The sequence below is a fragment of the Nuphar pumila genome, chromosome 8 (assembly GCF_984573655.1).
Source record: "Nuphar pumila chromosome 8, dmNupPumi1.hap1.1, whole genome shotgun sequence".
In the NCBI taxonomy this organism is placed as follows: Eukaryota; Viridiplantae; Streptophyta; class Magnoliopsida; order Nymphaeales; family Nymphaeaceae; genus Nuphar; species Nuphar pumila.
The window spans coordinates 399280-417650 of record NC_143256.1 but is presented as its reverse complement, the minus strand read 5'-3'; the positions used below and the strand labels follow the sequence as shown (position 1 = coordinate 417650).

Genomic DNA, 18371 nt, shown 5'->3' with positions numbered 1-18371 from the left:
TTTTCATAGGGTATGACTAAGTTTTTATGCTGGCTGTCACTGGCCTACCGCAACCCTCCTCCTTTATCCGAGCTTGGGACCGGTAGTGTATAACTAAACAGTTATAACTAACCGGGTTTAAAGGGTTTGTTACATATGCTAAATACAACCGTGATTCCTACTAAAGTGAGTTAGGCCAGTTAGGTGTTGTACACTAGTTTTTGCATTCAGGCCTTTGCTTTGCATGACTTGTTTTGTTTTCATTTAAGTTAGGAATAAAGTTTGCTCGAGGACTAGCAAACAATAAACATGAGGAAATTTGATCATGCATATTTTATGCATATTTTTATATATTCTTATACACGATCTTGTACATATTTAATGTTCAAACGCTCATGTTTAGTTGTTTTATGTGTGTTTTCTGGTAGGAAAGCCTTAGTTCGAATTTTGTGAGAAACAGAGCTAAAACGAGCAATTTGAAGCCGTTTATAGGTATTCGGATCAAATCCCGAGATAAGTACCAATCTAAATCCATAATTCGAGATTTGATCAATTTTTTAGAGGGCCTAAAATACTTAAATACCCTTAGTGGGGCATCAACCACTTTTTAGAGTTAGTGTAAATTCTAACCTTGTTTTAGAAAATAGTTGTTAAACTTAGGTGTTTTGTAAATTTTGAAAAACAAGCCTCTCTTTAATAATTTTACAAAACCTCTCATCTAACCTTGGAATAACATATTTAAGCATTAGTTAGAACAGAGAGCCTGTCTTGTACCTCATTAGAATTGCCGCCCCCTCCTTCGTCCTCTTTCCCCTTCTTACCCAAGGCCTTACCTCGATCGTGGTGCCATCAAAGCCTCTCTTCTAGCTTTTATGCTGCCATGACACTGGTTGAACCCTTCTTTCTCCCTAGCCATCATCTTCTTTTCTCATGCACACTTCTCTCACATCCGTTGCTCGGCAAAGAAGGCCACACGCAAGCGAGAGAATAGCGAACCTTGTGGATTTCAACTCGGAAGGAAGGCAACCATGTGCGTGAACAAGTATAGACTGCTCTCTTCTTCCCCAAGCTCCTCGGAGATGCCGAAAGGTACACTCTTTCCTACCCTTTCTTTAGTTTAGGTGCATATAGATTAGTGATTTATTTTTGCTTTTATTCTTGCTGCATATAGATTATGGATTGTTCCATTTATTTTAGCATTAAAAAATCAGTTTTTATTTTTATTACAATCTGTTCTTGAAAACCGGCAACTGGGGCAGCCAGTCGGCCCAACCCAATCTGCCGGCTAGGGCTGAACAAACGGTCGGCCAGACCTGTTTGTGTTGATTTTTTTTATTAGTTTTAGGAGCCAATTGTTAACTTCATTAAGCTTTTATATTAGGTTAGCGTGTTAGTTAGCAGTCAGCAGGTTAGGGTAGCGATTTTGCAAAAGATTCACACGAGTTTAAGGATAAAAATCTGGTTCTGCGCAGATCCTATAAAATCAAGTTTCAGGTGTTTTCCAAAACCGTGTTTCACGTGCTTTATAAAAGCAGTTTTTTAGCAAAGCTGTGTCCTAACCGTGTCCTGACCTTGTCCGTGTCCTAGCCGTGTCCTGACCTTGTCCGTGTCCTAGCCGTGTCCTGACCGTGCCTGTGTTTGTGTCCTAGCCGTGTCCTGACTGTGTCCGTGTCCTAACCATATCCTGGTCGTGTCCTAGTTGTGTCCCAGTGAGAGTTATTTATTTTCTTAAATTTAGTTGCAGCAACCCATTATAATTAGGTTTATTTCAAGTATTTGTTTCACTTGGACTAACCGTAGCTAGGGTAGATAGATTAGCTTGTCTTCGTGTTTTTTTGTATGTTTTATGTTTTGCAGGTGGTGCCGTGGGCTGATTGAGTTTAAGCCCTACGAGTGGGCTTCAGTGGACATACCAAGGTATGCCCATACAAACGAGGACAACGAGAGCGAGTTCGCGAGCAGACAAAGACTTGCTATTTGTTTAATTTCTTTATTATTAGGGCATTAGGCCAATTATTTATTCTGGATTGTAATAATTTTTATTTTCGCTCGAACATTTGTAATATGTTTAATTGTGCATTCGTTTATTCCCAAGACAATAAAGAATGTGTTTGTGTGGAGTACAAGACTTTGACCCATTTCCTTATGTTCGACCCAGACTTCACCACTAGTGTGAACCGGTTATTTATAATTTGATGCACGGTTTACACTAATAAATTTTTATTAAAAATATCTTTTAAAAATACTGTTGAAAAAAGTTGCATAAGAGGCTACCCCTGGAGGCCAATGAGTTGCCCATTTTCAAATTGTTTGTCCTATTCTTCTCTTTAATGGCCAACGAGGAGCCACCAAGGGAGAATGGACTGGTGGCCTTGGGCGGTACCTCCATTCTAGACCAAAGATGGTTGAGGGAAGGTGGCTAGCTATGGTTGGCCACTTAAGTGGCCACCTCCCTCCAAAACCAATCACATTAAACCATTTGTCAAGTGGGATCCATACTCAATTGGATTCTGAAAAAAGAAAAATCTACCCATTTACCCACTACACCCTCAAGTACCCAAAAGAAAGCTTACTGGATACTAGAACTATTCGGATCCATAAGATCCAACCCCTATAAAAAAAATAAGAATAAATAAAATAAAATATTACAATATTGTTTTAGGTTCCGAAAATCACAAATAGGAACCAAATGTTAGAATAAAATTTCTGAGATGTGAAAACCAGAACTCTCAGAAAATTATGAAATTGAAATTACTAAAATGCCCTCAAGATCCGTTTGGACCCAAATGGGTCAAATTTGGATCAGATCTTTTTGGGTAAGCTTTCTCATATCACGTAATCATCGGCGGATCCTCCTCTTGCTTTCCGTAGAGTGTGGGATGGCCTGAATGCTTTGCATCAGGAGATCTATCTCATGTTTGGTGCTTCATTAGTTCCAGTCTGCAAGAACTTTGAATCATACTCTTAAAACTCATCCTCTTTATCCTAAATGATATGGTGTGAAATGACCTGACCCAATGGTAAAGTCCCAACTTGTTGGGTTATCCAACTTATCCTTTTTTATTTTGTTGATTTTGCATAGCTTTGGTCAAATAGGAAGCTTGCTGCTTGATGTTAAGAACTTTTAGCAGTTATTTAATTCATTTGTGGGATGTTCAGAAGTTTTTCCATTAAGTTTATTATTCAGAATTGAAATTAGGGTTCTATATATTATGAATATACTTTCTTATTGGCTAAGGTCACAGCTATGAATACGGTCTCAATTATGCTAAGAAGTTCAGCTCATTCATTTTGAATGACTGCCATCTGATTTTCGCTTTCACCTGCACATGAATATGAAGTTCAGATCACATGCTAAAGAAATATGTGAGAAAATGCTTTCCTCCATTGTGTACAAACAGGTTTTTGGCTTTGCTTTTGATGACCCCAGCCAAAGCTTTCTGGATAAAGGACCTTTATAATGTGTCTAGTAAATGGTTTCTTTTGTTTTTGTTGCTAATACCTTATAGTTTCCCATAGTGCCATAGTGCCATTGATCAGTTCTTGTTAGTTAGATGTCATCCAAGTGCCTTACTATCATCCTTCTTTACATGGATATGCTTGATGATACAAGTCAGTGGTAACAGTGTTATCAAAAACGCGCCTTGAGGGGCAAAAGGCGCGCCTCGCCTTGAAGCGCGGCCCTCTGTGCCTCAAGGCGCAATTTTTTATTTTTTTTTACAACAAGATTTCGGAGACATAATCAACAAAGTTTTTGTAGGTTAATCTCATATATTTTCCAATTATTTCAGTTATGTAATAAGTTTATTAGTATATTACTATATTTTAACTTTTGTTGGTTAATCTTGTATATTTTTCAGTTATTTCAGTCATGTAATTAGTTTCTTAATATATTTTAACTTTTTGTTGATTTATCTTATATATTTTTCAGTTATGTAATCAGTTTTTTAGTTAATTTTATATGTTAATCTCATATTTTTAGAATAATCTCATATATTTTAACTTTTGTAGGTTAATCTCATATATTTTTCAGTTATTTCAGTTATGTAATCAGTTTCTTAGTATATTTTAACTTTTGTTGGTTAATCTCATATATTTTCCAGTTATGTAATCAGTTTTTAGTTACTTTTATATGTTAATCTCACATTTTTTAGAATAATCTCATATATTTTAACTTTTGTAGGTTAATCTTATATATTTTCAGTTATTTCAGTTATGTAATCAGTTTCTTAGTATATTTTAACTTTTTTTGGTTAATCTCATATATTTTCCAGTTGTGTAATCAGTTTTTTAGTTACTTTTATATGTTAATCTCATATTTTTTAGAATAATATCATATATTTTAACTTTTGTTGGTTAATCTCATATATTTTCCAGTTATGTAATCGGTTTCTTAGTATATTTTATCTTTTGTTGGTTAATCTCATATATTTTCCAGTTATGTAATCATTTTTTTAGTTACTTTTATATGTTAATCTCATATTTTTTAGAATAATCTCATATATTTTAACTTTTGTAGGTTAATCTCATATATTTTCCAGTTATTTCAGTTATGTAATTAGTTTCTTAGTAAATTTTAACTTTTTTTGGTTAATCTCATATATTTTCCAGTTATATAATCAGTTTTTAGTTACTTTTATATGTTAATCTCATATTTTTTAGTACTTATTTGAGATTTTCTATTTCTTATTAGTTGTTATTTCATCAATATAGCATTTCTTTATTTATTTGTATTTTTAGATATTTTTTATAATTTTTTTAAAGTTTTCAATTTTTTTTTTGAGGCTTACGCTTTACGCCTCGCCTCGGTTTTTGGTGGAGTGCCTCGCTACGCCTCAACACTTTTCACAACACTGGTGGTAACTGATACTAAAATTAAGCACATCAAGGTTACACTGGCTTTCTTTAAGATGAAGACCTTTGGATCTTAGGTACATTCTTTGTTAGGGGATCTATTTCAGTAAGATTCATCTGATCATAAGTAGAACCTACTTGACAAATATACTAGTAGCCTATTGGCCTCAATGGCCGACTGGATGACTATGAAGATGCATTGCTTTTGGATCCATCCTTGGTTGCAACATCCATGAGGTCTTATGAAATCTGATATAGTCTGTGCCGTCAATCCAGCATCCTGATGTATATGCACACCTGGAGATGGAAATACGGGAACTGTAAAGCATGTTTCAAGGCATATCAGAAAGACTGCAAATGTGTTTACCAGAGGCCAAAGTGACCTGGCCAGCATCATTAACCTACTCCAAGCTGGATTATGAGGGTGATATTAGTCTTAGTCTATGTCACAGGGATTCGGCTAGCAGGGTGCCGCACCCGCGTCGACGCGACTCGATGCGGCTGCGGCACCGGGTGCGGTCAACCCGATCCTGGGTGTGTTGACCGCACCCAGGATCATTTAGGTTCATTTTTTTTTTAAAATGGCCTATGAAATGGGCTGCGATTTTTTTTTTTAAAAAAAATCTGCTGACAGCAGCTGTCTGTCAGCTGCTGACAGCAGCTGTCTGTCAGCAGAAAAACCCTCGGGGAACCCCGACCCCCTTTATATATATACATACATTTTTGCCCCTACCGCAACCCCGCACCCGGGTTTTTTGTAAGTGCCGAATCCCCGCACCCGCACCCATGTGACATAGGTCTTAGTGTTTGGTTACTGTACCTTTGATGCACGTAGTATCTTCTTGAAGCCATAAGTTGGTCACATTGTGCTAGCTCTAGTATAGGATCTATCACATTCTCTACTAGTGAAGTTCAGCCATTCACCAAAGTAAAGCAACAGCTTATAGGCCACCATGTTCATTAGCTTACCTCCCTCCTACATTGGCAGCTGCCATTCCAATTATTCAATCACTTCGTGACCTGTTCTATGTCTATTGCCAACCAATTGAATTGAGGACCATGAGATGTTCTTTGGCTTCATGTCTTCAGTGCTCATTAATTTAATTAAATCTCTAGGTTTCTTGTTTGAATTAGGTTTTCTGCAGGTAATGTCATTGGATCTTTGAATCTGTATAGGAATATTTACTGCAATCTCTTTTTCCTGATGATGACTTGGACACACGACTGCTTTAGCATGTTCAACTTGTGAAATCTTGAATTATTATGTATACATTAGTTATTACCGTTATTCTAACAACATACATATTTAGTTCTTCTACTGTGAACTGATTTCAATAAAAGACAATGTTATGGGGCTTTATTATGCCTTGAATGATTGTACTAATTTGAGGCCACAAGAATAAAACCATCATATTAAGTTTAAAGTTTAAAGTTTAAAGTTTAAACGCTTATGCATAGTTCAGATTTGGTGTATGGCTGTTTAGTGAACCACTGAGAAGTTTCATTGGCTTATACTTTTCCATCATGCCTTCATGGACTAATTTGTTTGAATCACATTTAGCTTCCATGTAATGGTCATTCAAGTTTGAAAGTTGATTTCTATCGATACCAATTGTTGTTTATTTTTTCTCTTTTGTAATAAAATCTTTTGATATTATTTGAAACTTTTTCATACATGAAAGGATCTATGCTGTGGTATATGCCATAAAATGCATAAGTTATTATTGTCTTTGGCTCCGGAAATAAGTAACTCAAGTCTTATTTCGCTGCAGATAATAAATGATCATCATATTGGTGGTAAATGCTATGGTTTTGTTACTTTCACAAATCCAAGATCTGCAGTCGATGCAATCAATGATATGAATGGGAGGGTGAGCGATCATTACTGTTTTTTTACAAGGCAATAGATTTTGTATTTTAGCTTTTCCTTCTTGATTTGCCGTACACTGCTATACAATGCTCTCTCTCTCATTGTTTCCTCATGTGATTTTGCTGTTTAAAAACTTTGAACCAGACCATAGGTGGTAGAGTCGTAAGAGTTAATGAAGTGCGAACTAGAGGTGGAAGGTCAAGTCATATGCATGAGCGTTTCCGAGAAAATGAAAGGGACATGGACTGGAACAGAGACAGGGATAGAGGTCACTTTCAGGATCATGACAGACATCGGTATCGGGATGGGAACAGTGATAGATCTCGAGTGCACGACCGTGATCATGGACGTGATGATCATAAGAGGGACCGTGATGCTGATCAAATGAGAGATCAAGAAAGTAACAGGGTATATGATCGCGATTGGCAAAGAGATCATGATGTAGATTGGAACCAAGATAGAGGCATTGAAAGGAGTAAGGATCATGAGAGAAATAATCTTAAGAGTAAGGAGGAACGATCAAATGATCAATTTGGGTAAGACTCCGAATATTTGTTGTATTCCTATGTACTATCATATTAAATTACAAGATTTTGTTTATGGTGTGTAAGAAAAACAGATGGATTTTCATAAAATAAAATAGGGAATACATCTATCTTGAACCTAAGCTGGTGCATTGCAGCATAGACATGGTAATGCACGTTTTAAAAAACATGAATTCTGTTTGTGTTGTTTCAATGAATAATCTCTTTGGTCATCATGACTCTTTTATGCAAGTCAATAATTCTTTGTCTCGATATCTAGCAGTGAATTAGCAACATGCATTTTTATGCCGCATTATTCATACACATTGTGCCCTCATGAAATATTTTTCTTAGGCATTATTTCTGGTCTTGGCATTTGATTTTTGGAACACCTGCACCATACAAATTTATGGTGTTGTTATCTAGTTTATACTTGTCTCTTTTGCCAAGAAATGACAATTAATTTGATCATCTTGGGGAACTTCTCCATCTTTGCTTAGTTTTGGTTTCTATATTTTCATCATTGTTGTTTTTGTTGATGAATGTAACTTTTTTTTTCTTGTATTAATTTGTCTTCTAACATATTGATGAATACAACTTTAGTTTTAAATTAGAAAATGAAGCTACTACATAATTTAAACAAGGAAAAAAAGGGTGAACAAGGCCACTGATCTATGGGACCCTTAAATGAATATAACTTTAGTTTTAGGTTAGAAAATGAAGCTACTACATAGTTTAAACAAGGAAAAAAAACGGTGAACAAGGCCACTGACCTATGGGACCCTTAAATGTTAAGAAGTAACCAAAAGCCTTTCAAAGATTAACTTTTGCATGCCTTCCTGCTTCAGGGGCATACATGAGTTGGGCCATCAGGAATAATGGCTACTCTAGTAGGTTAGTAGAGGGCTGAAGTTCATCTAGTATAACCAAATCTTGTCTAAATGGGTTCTGATATCATCATATATGGGTTCAGACCTTCACTTGGGTTCAAAACCTCCCAATGTACTCAAACTGGGGTTAGTTCCTGACCTAGTGGGTTCTAAATTTTACATGCAAAAAGTTTTAATCTAGTTCTGATCCTTAAGAGGTTTTTTTGGATGAACAAGTCACTTCTTCAACAAGAAGAAAAATAAGTCATGTTGTGTGTGTGTGTATATATATATATATATATATATATATATATATATATATATAGAGAGAGAGAGAGAGAGAGAGAGAGAGAGAGAGAGAGAGAGAGAGAGAGAGAGAGAGAGAGAGAGAGAGTCATCAAATTCGTTTCTGCCGTTGATCGCGCAAGATCGGCAGCGGAAATATTTTTTTTTAATAACGACCCTTTAGCGGCGGTCACGACCGCCGCTAAAGGTCGCCAAAATGCAAAAAATATAAAAAAATAACATTGATGCGCTGGGCGCATCCGACATTACTCTGTTCTCTCTCTCTCTCTCTATATATATATATATATATATATATCTGTATGTACAATCTAGTAAAACTGCGATGCTTTTTACATCATTTTTTATTTTTCTTGAATCTAGCCTTACAGATGTAACTACATGTTTTTTAGCAGGAAACATGTGTTGGATCACTGAATTGTGTTATGTGAGTAGTTTTTTGAAGGGCTTAAAAAACAATGGTTCACAATCTACCAAAATGTCATGACTTAGGAAAACATATTCTTGAGTTGAAATAATGCAATTCACGATGCAATCCCACAAAAACAAACCTTGCTGAATGCATCTATGGAGTCAGATTGACTAGACAAAGCTTGCATATATGATTTTTAACTAGATAGCATGGTACAATAGACCATATATATGTATGTCATATGTGTGTGTGTGTGTGTGGTCACAACACCATTACATCAAATGAGTAGATTTTTTGCATTTTTTTTTCGATAGATCAGACCCTACAATGTTATCCACAAGGTTTGCGTAGTAGAAAACATGTTTCAAATAATTGTGATGTGTAATTAAGTTTTCTGACAGCTTAAAAGAAATCAATGGATCACAATGTGCAAATTTTTTTAGCTCAAAAAGTCCTTATATAAAAAAATCACCATCCAATGTGTGATTCCTACAAATCAGATCATATTGAATGCATTCATGAGGACAGATTGAGTTGATACAGCTTGTTGGAAGGTCACGGCACCATTTATTTTTATATATATAGAGATAGATAGATAGATGGTGATTGGTAAGTGCAGCACTTAAAGTGAGCACCTAATGTGCACTCTGTCAACAGCCTCTCTCACTCAATCCGACACTGTGGATTTGTTTGCTAGGGGTCACACCTTGGGTTGTGTTTTTTCATATTAAAATCAAATCTTTTTTGAGGCACAAAATTTTGGTGTGTTGGCCATTGATTTTTAAAGCCCTTGAAATATCCTTCTTATGCATCTCAATCACGTGACTCAAAACCTGTTTTTTGCTAAACATCTTTTTCTTTTATGACATTGGAACCTGTCCATGGTGTCAGACCATCTCAGGAGGTTTCTACACCCACATGGAATGGCCCCTTGCTTAGACAATAAGACCCCAGGTTCACCCCTTTGGCCACATGGGAAATCAATTGTGGGATATCTGGAAGAGAACAGACAATCATACTTCCCCTTAACCATGTGAACGAGCCCATGTTGAGCACTAAACAAAGCATATAGATAATGTTGGTAGTTTTGTTTTATCATGTAATCATTTGATACTTCTGTGCATGAACAGGAAGTCAAATATCATAATCCAGACTAGTGCATGAATCATAATTATATATTGGTTAATACAGGTTATTCATCAATTTCTCTACTGAAAATTGAACCTTACAATTTATGGGCTATGACTACAGATTCACAGTAGTAAATAGTCCATGCTGAACGTCTCAACGGTTACTGCTAGCTTTTGAAATTGGATCTACACAAGGGTCATATTGGCAATATCAATACGAGCAATGTTGACAAGGGACAATATTTAAAGAAAAAGTATAAATAACATAAAAAAGGAACGAAAAGAAGAATCTTTATGTACTTTGAAAAATGATTAAAAAGGGGCCGTGGTGTCTTTCTGGTACTTTCATGATATTTGTGAAAATCTCTCTAAAAAGTGATTTTGTGTATAAACACAATGCTCAAAACACGAAGTGTGCACAAAGGCACAAAGGAGAACTCTCACAAGTGCACAAAGGCACGGATACAAATGCACAAGAGCATAAAAAATATCAACTTCAATATATTGGGTCCCAAGAGGGGCTTTACCAAAGCATAGAGAAACCTAAAGGGGATACCTCTATTTATAATAGAATGGAGCAATGGGGGGGGGGCTCCAATACACATGTTGGAGCCCCTCCAATGATTAGAATTCTAACCACTGGAGGGGGGCTCCAACATGGAGGGGGGCTCCAACATATGCATTGAGAGCCCCCCCCCATGTCACATCAAACCAAAAAGAAAAAATAAAAAAGACAAGAGAAAAAAATACAACAAAAGAAAAAGGAAAAATGTACAATCATATTCTCAAGTGAGAATATGCCGTAAAAGCTGTGAAATTACATAAATACCCTTATCGAGTTTGATATATATATATATATATTTAGATAGATACATATACATATATAGATCTATATATGCATATTCATCTTTCTCTCTCTCTCTCTCTCTCTCTCTATATATATATATATATATATATATATATATATATATATATATATATATATAAGAGACAACATTTTAACACCCCTCCCTCAAACTTACGGTGTTACAACCGAAAGTTTGCCAAGAAGGAAGTTAAATCTTGTAGAGTATAATGCCTTGGTGAAGAAGTCTGCCAGTTGATATTCCGATGTAACATAAGGAAGGTCAATGGCTCTTCTTAAATATTCTTCACGAACATAGTGGCAGTCCATCTCGATATGCTTCGTGCGCTCATGAAATGTGTGATTTTTGGTAATGTAGATTGCACTTTTATTATCACAACATAATTTTGTGGGCTCTAGAACTTGAATATTCATATCTTCCAACAAGCTGCGAATCCAAACAATCTCCATGGTAGTAGATGCCATGGCTCTATAATCAGCTTCGGTGGATGAAAGCGATACTTTTTGTTGCTTCTTGCATCTCCAAAAAATTAATGATTCTCCTAAAAAAATACAAAAACCAGTGGAGTGACGATTATTTGGATCGACCCCCAATCAGAGTCAATATAAGAAATTAAATTCAATTCAGAAGAAGATAGAAATGCCCCCTTGTTTACTGTACCCTTTATGTATCTGATGATGCAGAGAATGACACTTATATGAACTGTAGTAGGTGCATGTTGAAACTAACTAGCAACATGCACCGCATGAGAAATATCAGGCCTTGTAATGCTGAGATACATTAATGATCCAACCAGCTGTCGGTAAGGTGTGAGATCTTTTAGGAGAATCCCATCATCAATCTTCTTCTTTGAACCTACTATTTCAGGAGTTTCACAGATCTTGTTATCTGTGATTCTTGATCTGTCAATAATCTCACAAGCAAGTTTAGTTTGAGACAAAAAATAGCCTCTGTGAGAATAGACAACCTCAATTCCCCAAAAATATGTCAGAAATCCTAAGTCTGACATTTCAAATCTTGAGGTCACAATAGATTTAATGTTCTTGATTTCTTTGACATCATCACCTGTTATTAACATATCATCAACATATAATAGTAATATAACAATCCCTGCATCATATTTATTAACAAACAATGCAGTGTCAATATAGCATGAAGTGAAACAATTTTCAATCATTACATTGTTAAACCTATCGTGCCAAGCCTTGGGAGCTTGTTTCAAGCCATAAAGAGCCTTACGAAGACGAATAACTTTATTTTTAGGAATTTTCATACCAGGTGGAGCATCCATGTAGACTTCTTCATTAAGATCACCATTTAGAAAAACATTTTTGACATCCATTTGATAAATATTCTATTTTCTAATAGAAGCAATGGCGATGAGACATCTGACAATAACCATACGAGCTACTGGAGCAAATGCCTCTTCATAGTCAATCCCGTATTCTTGACTATACCCTTTAGCAACTAGACGAGCTTTATATCTCTCAAGAGATCCATCACTCTTGGTTTTGACTTTGAACACCCATCGACATCCTATAGTTTTCTTTCTACTGGGAAGCGTTTGAAATTCCCAAGTGTTGGCTTTCCTAAGCGCTTTGAGTTCACTTTCCATGGCTTCTCTCCATTCAACATATCGTTTGACATCTTAAAAAATTTTCGGTTCAAAATATGAGTGAATGACACTTAAGCAAGTTCGATATTTAGGAGAGAAAGAATCAAAAGATACAAATCTAGAGGGAGTTCTTCTAGTTCTTTCGGATCTTCTAGGGTTTGAATCACGTGGGGAGATAGATTCACTAGGTTCACTATATTGTTCAATAGCACTTCTAAAGGTGCGTCTATCTCTATGAGTATAGGTGATTGGATTTCTAGTTATATTTTCTTATTGAGAGGTAGAAGGGTTAGAGTTATTGTTGATTTCAACCACTTCTTTGTCATTGTTATATGTTGATTCATTATCACTAGAGAAATCATCATCTTTAGATAACATATCAAAAAGAAAGGAATAATCGACATTTTCTAAGTGAGATTCATTCTTTTCAAAACCACTATCATTTTCTAAAAAGGTTACATTCCTTGAGACATATAGCTTATCATTTTTAGTATCATAACATCGAAACCCTTTTTGGGTTTCGGAGTAGCCAAAAAAAGCACAATGAATGACTTTTGGTGAGAGTTTGTCATTCTTATCTGTAAGGACAAAGCACTTACAACAAAAAACTCTCAATCTATTATAATTGGGTTCTTTTTCATATAGAGTTTCGAAAGGAGAGATTTTATCTAAATTTTTGGATGGAAGACGATTAATAAGATAAACTGAAGCAAGAGCCGCTTCGGCTCAATTTTTTTTTGGAATACTTTGGAAAATAAGAAGGATTCTAGTGGTTTCAATGATATGCCTATGCTTCCTTTTGGCTAAACCATTTTGTTGTGGGGTCTTAGGACACTATCTTTGATGGACAATACCATAGTCATCAAGATATTTTTTAAAATCATTAGAAAGATATTCACCTCCGTAATTGGTCCTAAATATTTTCAAATTACTATTAAATTGATTCTTAATTATCATATGATATGTTTTAAAACATGAAAACACTTCATGCTTATGTTTAAGGAAATATATCCAACAATATCGAGAATAATCATCCACAAAAATCACATAATAGGCAAATCCTCTCTTGGATATGACAGGTGTCAGTCTCCAAACATCCGAATGAACAATTTCAAAAGGTTTTGTGGTAAACATAGATCTTTGTTCAAAAGGTATACTTCTCATTTTTTCAAGAATACAATCATTACAAGAGAAAATACTTTTACAAAGTTTTTTAATAAAATGCAAATAGGATAACTTGGTGATGTTGGGATGACCAAGTCTTTTGTGCCAAACGTTTATGTCTTTATGTTGGGCCACATTACAAAAAGGGGTTTTAGGGATTTGAAGGGAATCTACATAGTACAAGTCTCCCTTCCTAGAGCCTTCCCTAATCAACTTCCTGGATCAGTGATTCTGTATTAAACATTTATTAGATTAAAATTGAATGTCACATCTATGGTCCGAGAGTTGAGAGACAGAAAGTAAGTTCAAATTCAATTTAGGTGTAAATCTAATTTTGAGAATAAAGAAATTTTGAGTTTCAAAGTTTTCAATCCCCTTAATTTCAAGAGAAGTTCCATCAGCTGTTGAAACAAAAGATGGTGACAAACTTTTAGAATATTCAGAAAGAGAAGAAATGTTTGGAGACATATGAAATGAAGCACCCGAGTGTAGAAGCCAAGAAGTTTTACCTGGAGGGGAAGGAGTAGATACGACGACACCGAAGAAGTGGTTGAAGAGCTTTCATAATTTGATTGAGAGAGCTCAATTTGTGGAAGTAGATGTACCTTCTTCCTTTTGTGGTTGGGATGTGGTTGCCATGGCCAATAATTTCTTCTATTTGGGACAAACCGGTTTGATGTGTCCTGGTTCCTTGCAAAAGTGACACACAATTTTGCTATAGCCCCTTCTTTCGCCTTGTCCTCCATTGGATCCTTGATTTTGATTTTTAAAATGAGGGCTTATATGTCCTCAAGTTGTTTTCGGGCCTAAAAACAACATTCACCCCATCCTATTCTTCTTGATTTGTGGGCATTGCAAGAACACTTTGACTTTGCTTGCTAATGCCCATACGAGTTTCCTCTCCACTTAACTTTGTAATGACGTCTTTTAGAGATGGAGAGGTGGTGGATAGAAGAGAAGCTCTAATTTGCTCGAACTCGGGCCTTAGCCCATTCAAAAAATTAAAAAATCGATCTTCTTCTAATTGCTTATGACGAAGTTCTATGGCCTCTCCACTCCACTTTGGTTCGAGCATAGCAAGCTCATCCCAAACAGAAGAGAGTTCGGCAAAATACTCCCTTATAGTCATTTCTCCTTGGAGGAGAGTTAACACCTTCTTTTGGAGATAATACTTATGGGATAAGTCCCTAGAGGTGTACATCTTTTCAAGATACTCCCATGCTTGAGATGTTTTTTTGAACTTTATGATATTGACATTGATTCTTGTCTCAACGGAAGAGAAAATCCATGACAAGATTTTGAAGTTCTTCATTTCCCGCTCATGTTTTTTTGCTATATTCTTCAAAAGCCTTGGTTCGTTCATCTCCCTCAAAAATTTTTATTTTCCCTCTTTCAACCAAAGTGATTTTAGGCTCCGGTTCCGGAATCAAGCCTTAAACGTAACTCCAAAGCCCTATTCCTTTAATGTGAGCTTCCATATTTCCATCCCACACGTGATAATTAGAGTCATTTATCTTGAAACCAAGAGAAAAATGAGTCTTTTTCACCCATTAGAGAGGAAAGATGAAAGAAGAAATGCGTACCACAACAAGACTTATAAGTCTTGTTGAAAAACCTTTCTAAAATATTGAATGAAGAGAAGTCTTCACACCAATTTAAAAAATGTTGAAGGCACACTTTTCAAGGCACTCAATATTTGTGAAAAACCGCACCACTTTCTTTCTCCAAGTGACCTTACTTTGATACCATGTGAAAATCTCTCTAAAAAGAGATTTTGTGTATAAACACAATCCTCAAAACACGAAGTGTGCACAAAGGCACAAAGGCGAACTCTCACAAGTGCACAAAGGCACGAATACAAATGCACAAGAGCATAAAAAATATCAACTTCAATATATTGGGTCCCAAGAGGGGCTTTACAAAATCATAGAGAAACCTAAAGGGGATCACCCCTATTTATAAGAGAATGGAGCAATGGTGGGGTGGGGGGGCTCCAATACACATGTTGGAGCGGGGCTCCAACATGTGCATTGAGAGCCCCCATGTCACATCAAACAAAAAAGAAAAAATAAAAAAGACAAAAGAGAAAAAAATACAACAAAAGAAAAAAAATGTACAATCATATTCTCAAGTGAGAATATGCGTAAAAGCTGTGGAATTACATAAATACCATTATTGGGTTTGATATATATATATATATATATATATATATATATAAAGAGAGAGACAACATTTTAACAATATTCTCATGATATTTCAAAAATACTGAAGAATATACATGAATGGTGAGAAACCTGTGGACAGATAAAATGCCTCCGACTCATTTGGGTGAAAATATTTAAGCATTGGACTTCAAATGCATTAAATCAAAGTTTAATTGCATAACACTCTGCCTTCTGTTCATTCTTCAATGATCAATAAGCAGTCCATTCACTTCAAACTCGATTTCTTTGGTTGGAGCAATGTTGTGAATAGCGTTGAGGCGTAGGGAGGCATAAGACCCGTTCATGAAGCAAGGTAAGCTTCACAAAAAATATAAAAAAATTAACCAAATAAAAAAACAAAATTAAAGATGCATCATTTATGTACTATTAATAAATAATTGGATATTAAGTGAAGAATCTAAACTAGATTATAAAACGATTTTCAAGCAACAACTACAATGCAATAATTTAACTGATCCAACAAAGAAGATGTGATTATTTAACGAAGAAACAAGACAATTAATATAAATACAACATAAAGAAATAAATGTGTGAATTGTGAAGTAAAAACTAATAAAATATCAACAACTAGATAACAGGAACAGAAAAAAAAAAAATTAAAAACGAAAAGAAAAAAAAAGGGAAAAAAAGAAAAGAAGAAGAAAGAAAGAAAGAAAGAGAAGATGAAAAAAAAAAACTGAGGAAGAGAAGAATGAAATAAAGAAAAGAAGAACAGAGGGCACGAAAGAAGAAGGAAAAACTGAAAGAAGGAACAAATAAGAAGAAAAAAAAGAAAAGTAAAAAAGGAAGAAGAAAGATGACAAAAGCATAGAAGAAGAAAAATAAGAAGGAAAGATTAAAAATGAAAAAAAAGAGGAAGGAAAAAAAAAAGAACAAGAAAGAAAGGAGATGGAAAAAAACTGAAGAAGAAGAATGAAATAAAGAAAAGAAGTTTTCTGTCAAAAAAAGAAACAAGGAAAAGAAGAATAGAGGGAACGAAAGAAGAAGAAGGAACATAGAAGAAGAAAAAGAAGAAAAGGAAAAAAAAGGAAAAAGAAAGATGATGATAGAAATAGAGAAGAAGAAAAAGAAGAAAGATTAAAAACGAAAATAAAACAAAAAGAAAAATAAGAAAAGAATAAGAAGAACGAAAAAAAGATGGAAAAAAATCGAGGAAGAAGAAGAATGAAATAAAGAAAAGAAGTTTTCTCTCAAAAAAAAAAAATAAATAAAGAAAAGAAGGAAAAAAACTGAAAGAAGAAGGAACAGAGAAGAAGAAGAAAAAAAAACTGAAAGAAGGAAAAAACCAAAAGAGAAGGTGGAGAGAGAGTGCCATGTGAAGTGCCGGAAGGTTGCTGAAAGGATGCCGCTAGGTCGCCGGAAGGTTTCCGCTCGTTGAAGGGAGGTGGAGGAGGAAAAAGGGGAAGATGGGTTTGCCCTACTCAATCGGAACCACATTCCATTTCATGTCTCTTTGTTTTTCTAATGAGTAATGACTTAAAAAGGTCAAATGGGGCCTTTGACCCCATTTGACCATGTGAGTGTGTGGTGTGCGCCTCATGTTTGAGGCGCGCCTCGAGGCAAAAGCGCACCTCAAATCACATGAGCCACACACCTTAGCTCTTATTGCATTTTCTATGTGCCCCTCGAGGCATACATGCTTGTCCCTCGCTTCGAGGCACACTTTTTACCTATGTCACAGGGATTCTTCAACTAGGACCCGCACCCGCACCCAATGCGGTCAACCTGACCCTAGGTGCAGTCAACGCATCCAGGGTCATTTATGTCCAACTTTTGGACTTTATATATATATATATATATATATATATATATATATATATATATATATATATATATATATATATATATATATATATATATATATATATATATATATATATTTGCCGCACCCCCGCACCCATGTTTTTTGAAAGTGCCGCACCTCCGCACCCGCACCCATGTGACATAGCTTTTTACACCTCAAAGCGAGCTTTTTACAACAGTGGGTTGGAGAATGATTTCATTATTCTAGTTGCTTTACATCCAAAGAAGAGGTTGTTAAATGCTCGTGTCTTCCTTTGTCTACATTTACCCCTATCTCAATGATTGTGGAAGCTGAGAGAATGTCTTGATTGTTGGGAAAATCGTAAACTCCTTCAATGTTTCCCTTCCCTATGGGCAACCCTCCCCTCTCTCATAAGCTCCTTCGTGATGTTTTGTATGACACACTAGGCCACAATGATGAACTCCTGTCTTGGAACTCAACAGCATTTATACAATAAATATTATCAATAACGCTGATTCTTTAAGATGCATGCTGAAACATTGAACAAATTAAGCTCCATCAGTGTTAAAGAATGGATCTTAAAGAATCAACTTAATTGGTAATATTGAAATGTAAAAATGCTGCTGAGTTACAAAGATAGGAGTCAGTAACCGGGACCTAGTTTCTCATATATAACATCATGTGGATGTTGGTTCAAATGATAAAGCCATGATATGTCAAAATTGGTTACTAGCGATGTCAATATAGAATGGGAGTTTCCGAAAATGATTTACGAGAAAGTTTATTATTTTGGAA

The 18371-nt window shown here is 35.4% G+C and overlaps 1 protein-coding gene across 4 annotated transcripts in view; it reads left to right on the top strand.

Annotated features, from left to right (window-relative positions):
• LOC149829414 (uncharacterized) overlaps positions 1 to 18371 on the top strand; it is a 49193-nt gene that overhangs the window by 10062 nt on the left and 20760 nt on the right. For 3 of the 4 annotated variants that reach the window (XR_016433702.1, XM_090015926.1, XM_090015925.1), the window contains exons 2-3: positions 6606 to 6704; positions 6848 to 7239. Coding sequence is in view for 3 of the 4 variants with exons in the window: in XM_090015926.1 (XP_089872052.1) it covers positions 6606 to 6704; positions 6848 to 7239 (491 nt within the window). In the remaining variant the exon portion in view is untranslated. The remainder of the gene's footprint in view (positions 1 to 6605; positions 6705 to 6847; positions 7240 to 18371) is intronic. The other variant, XM_090015927.1, reaches the window with a different exon arrangement.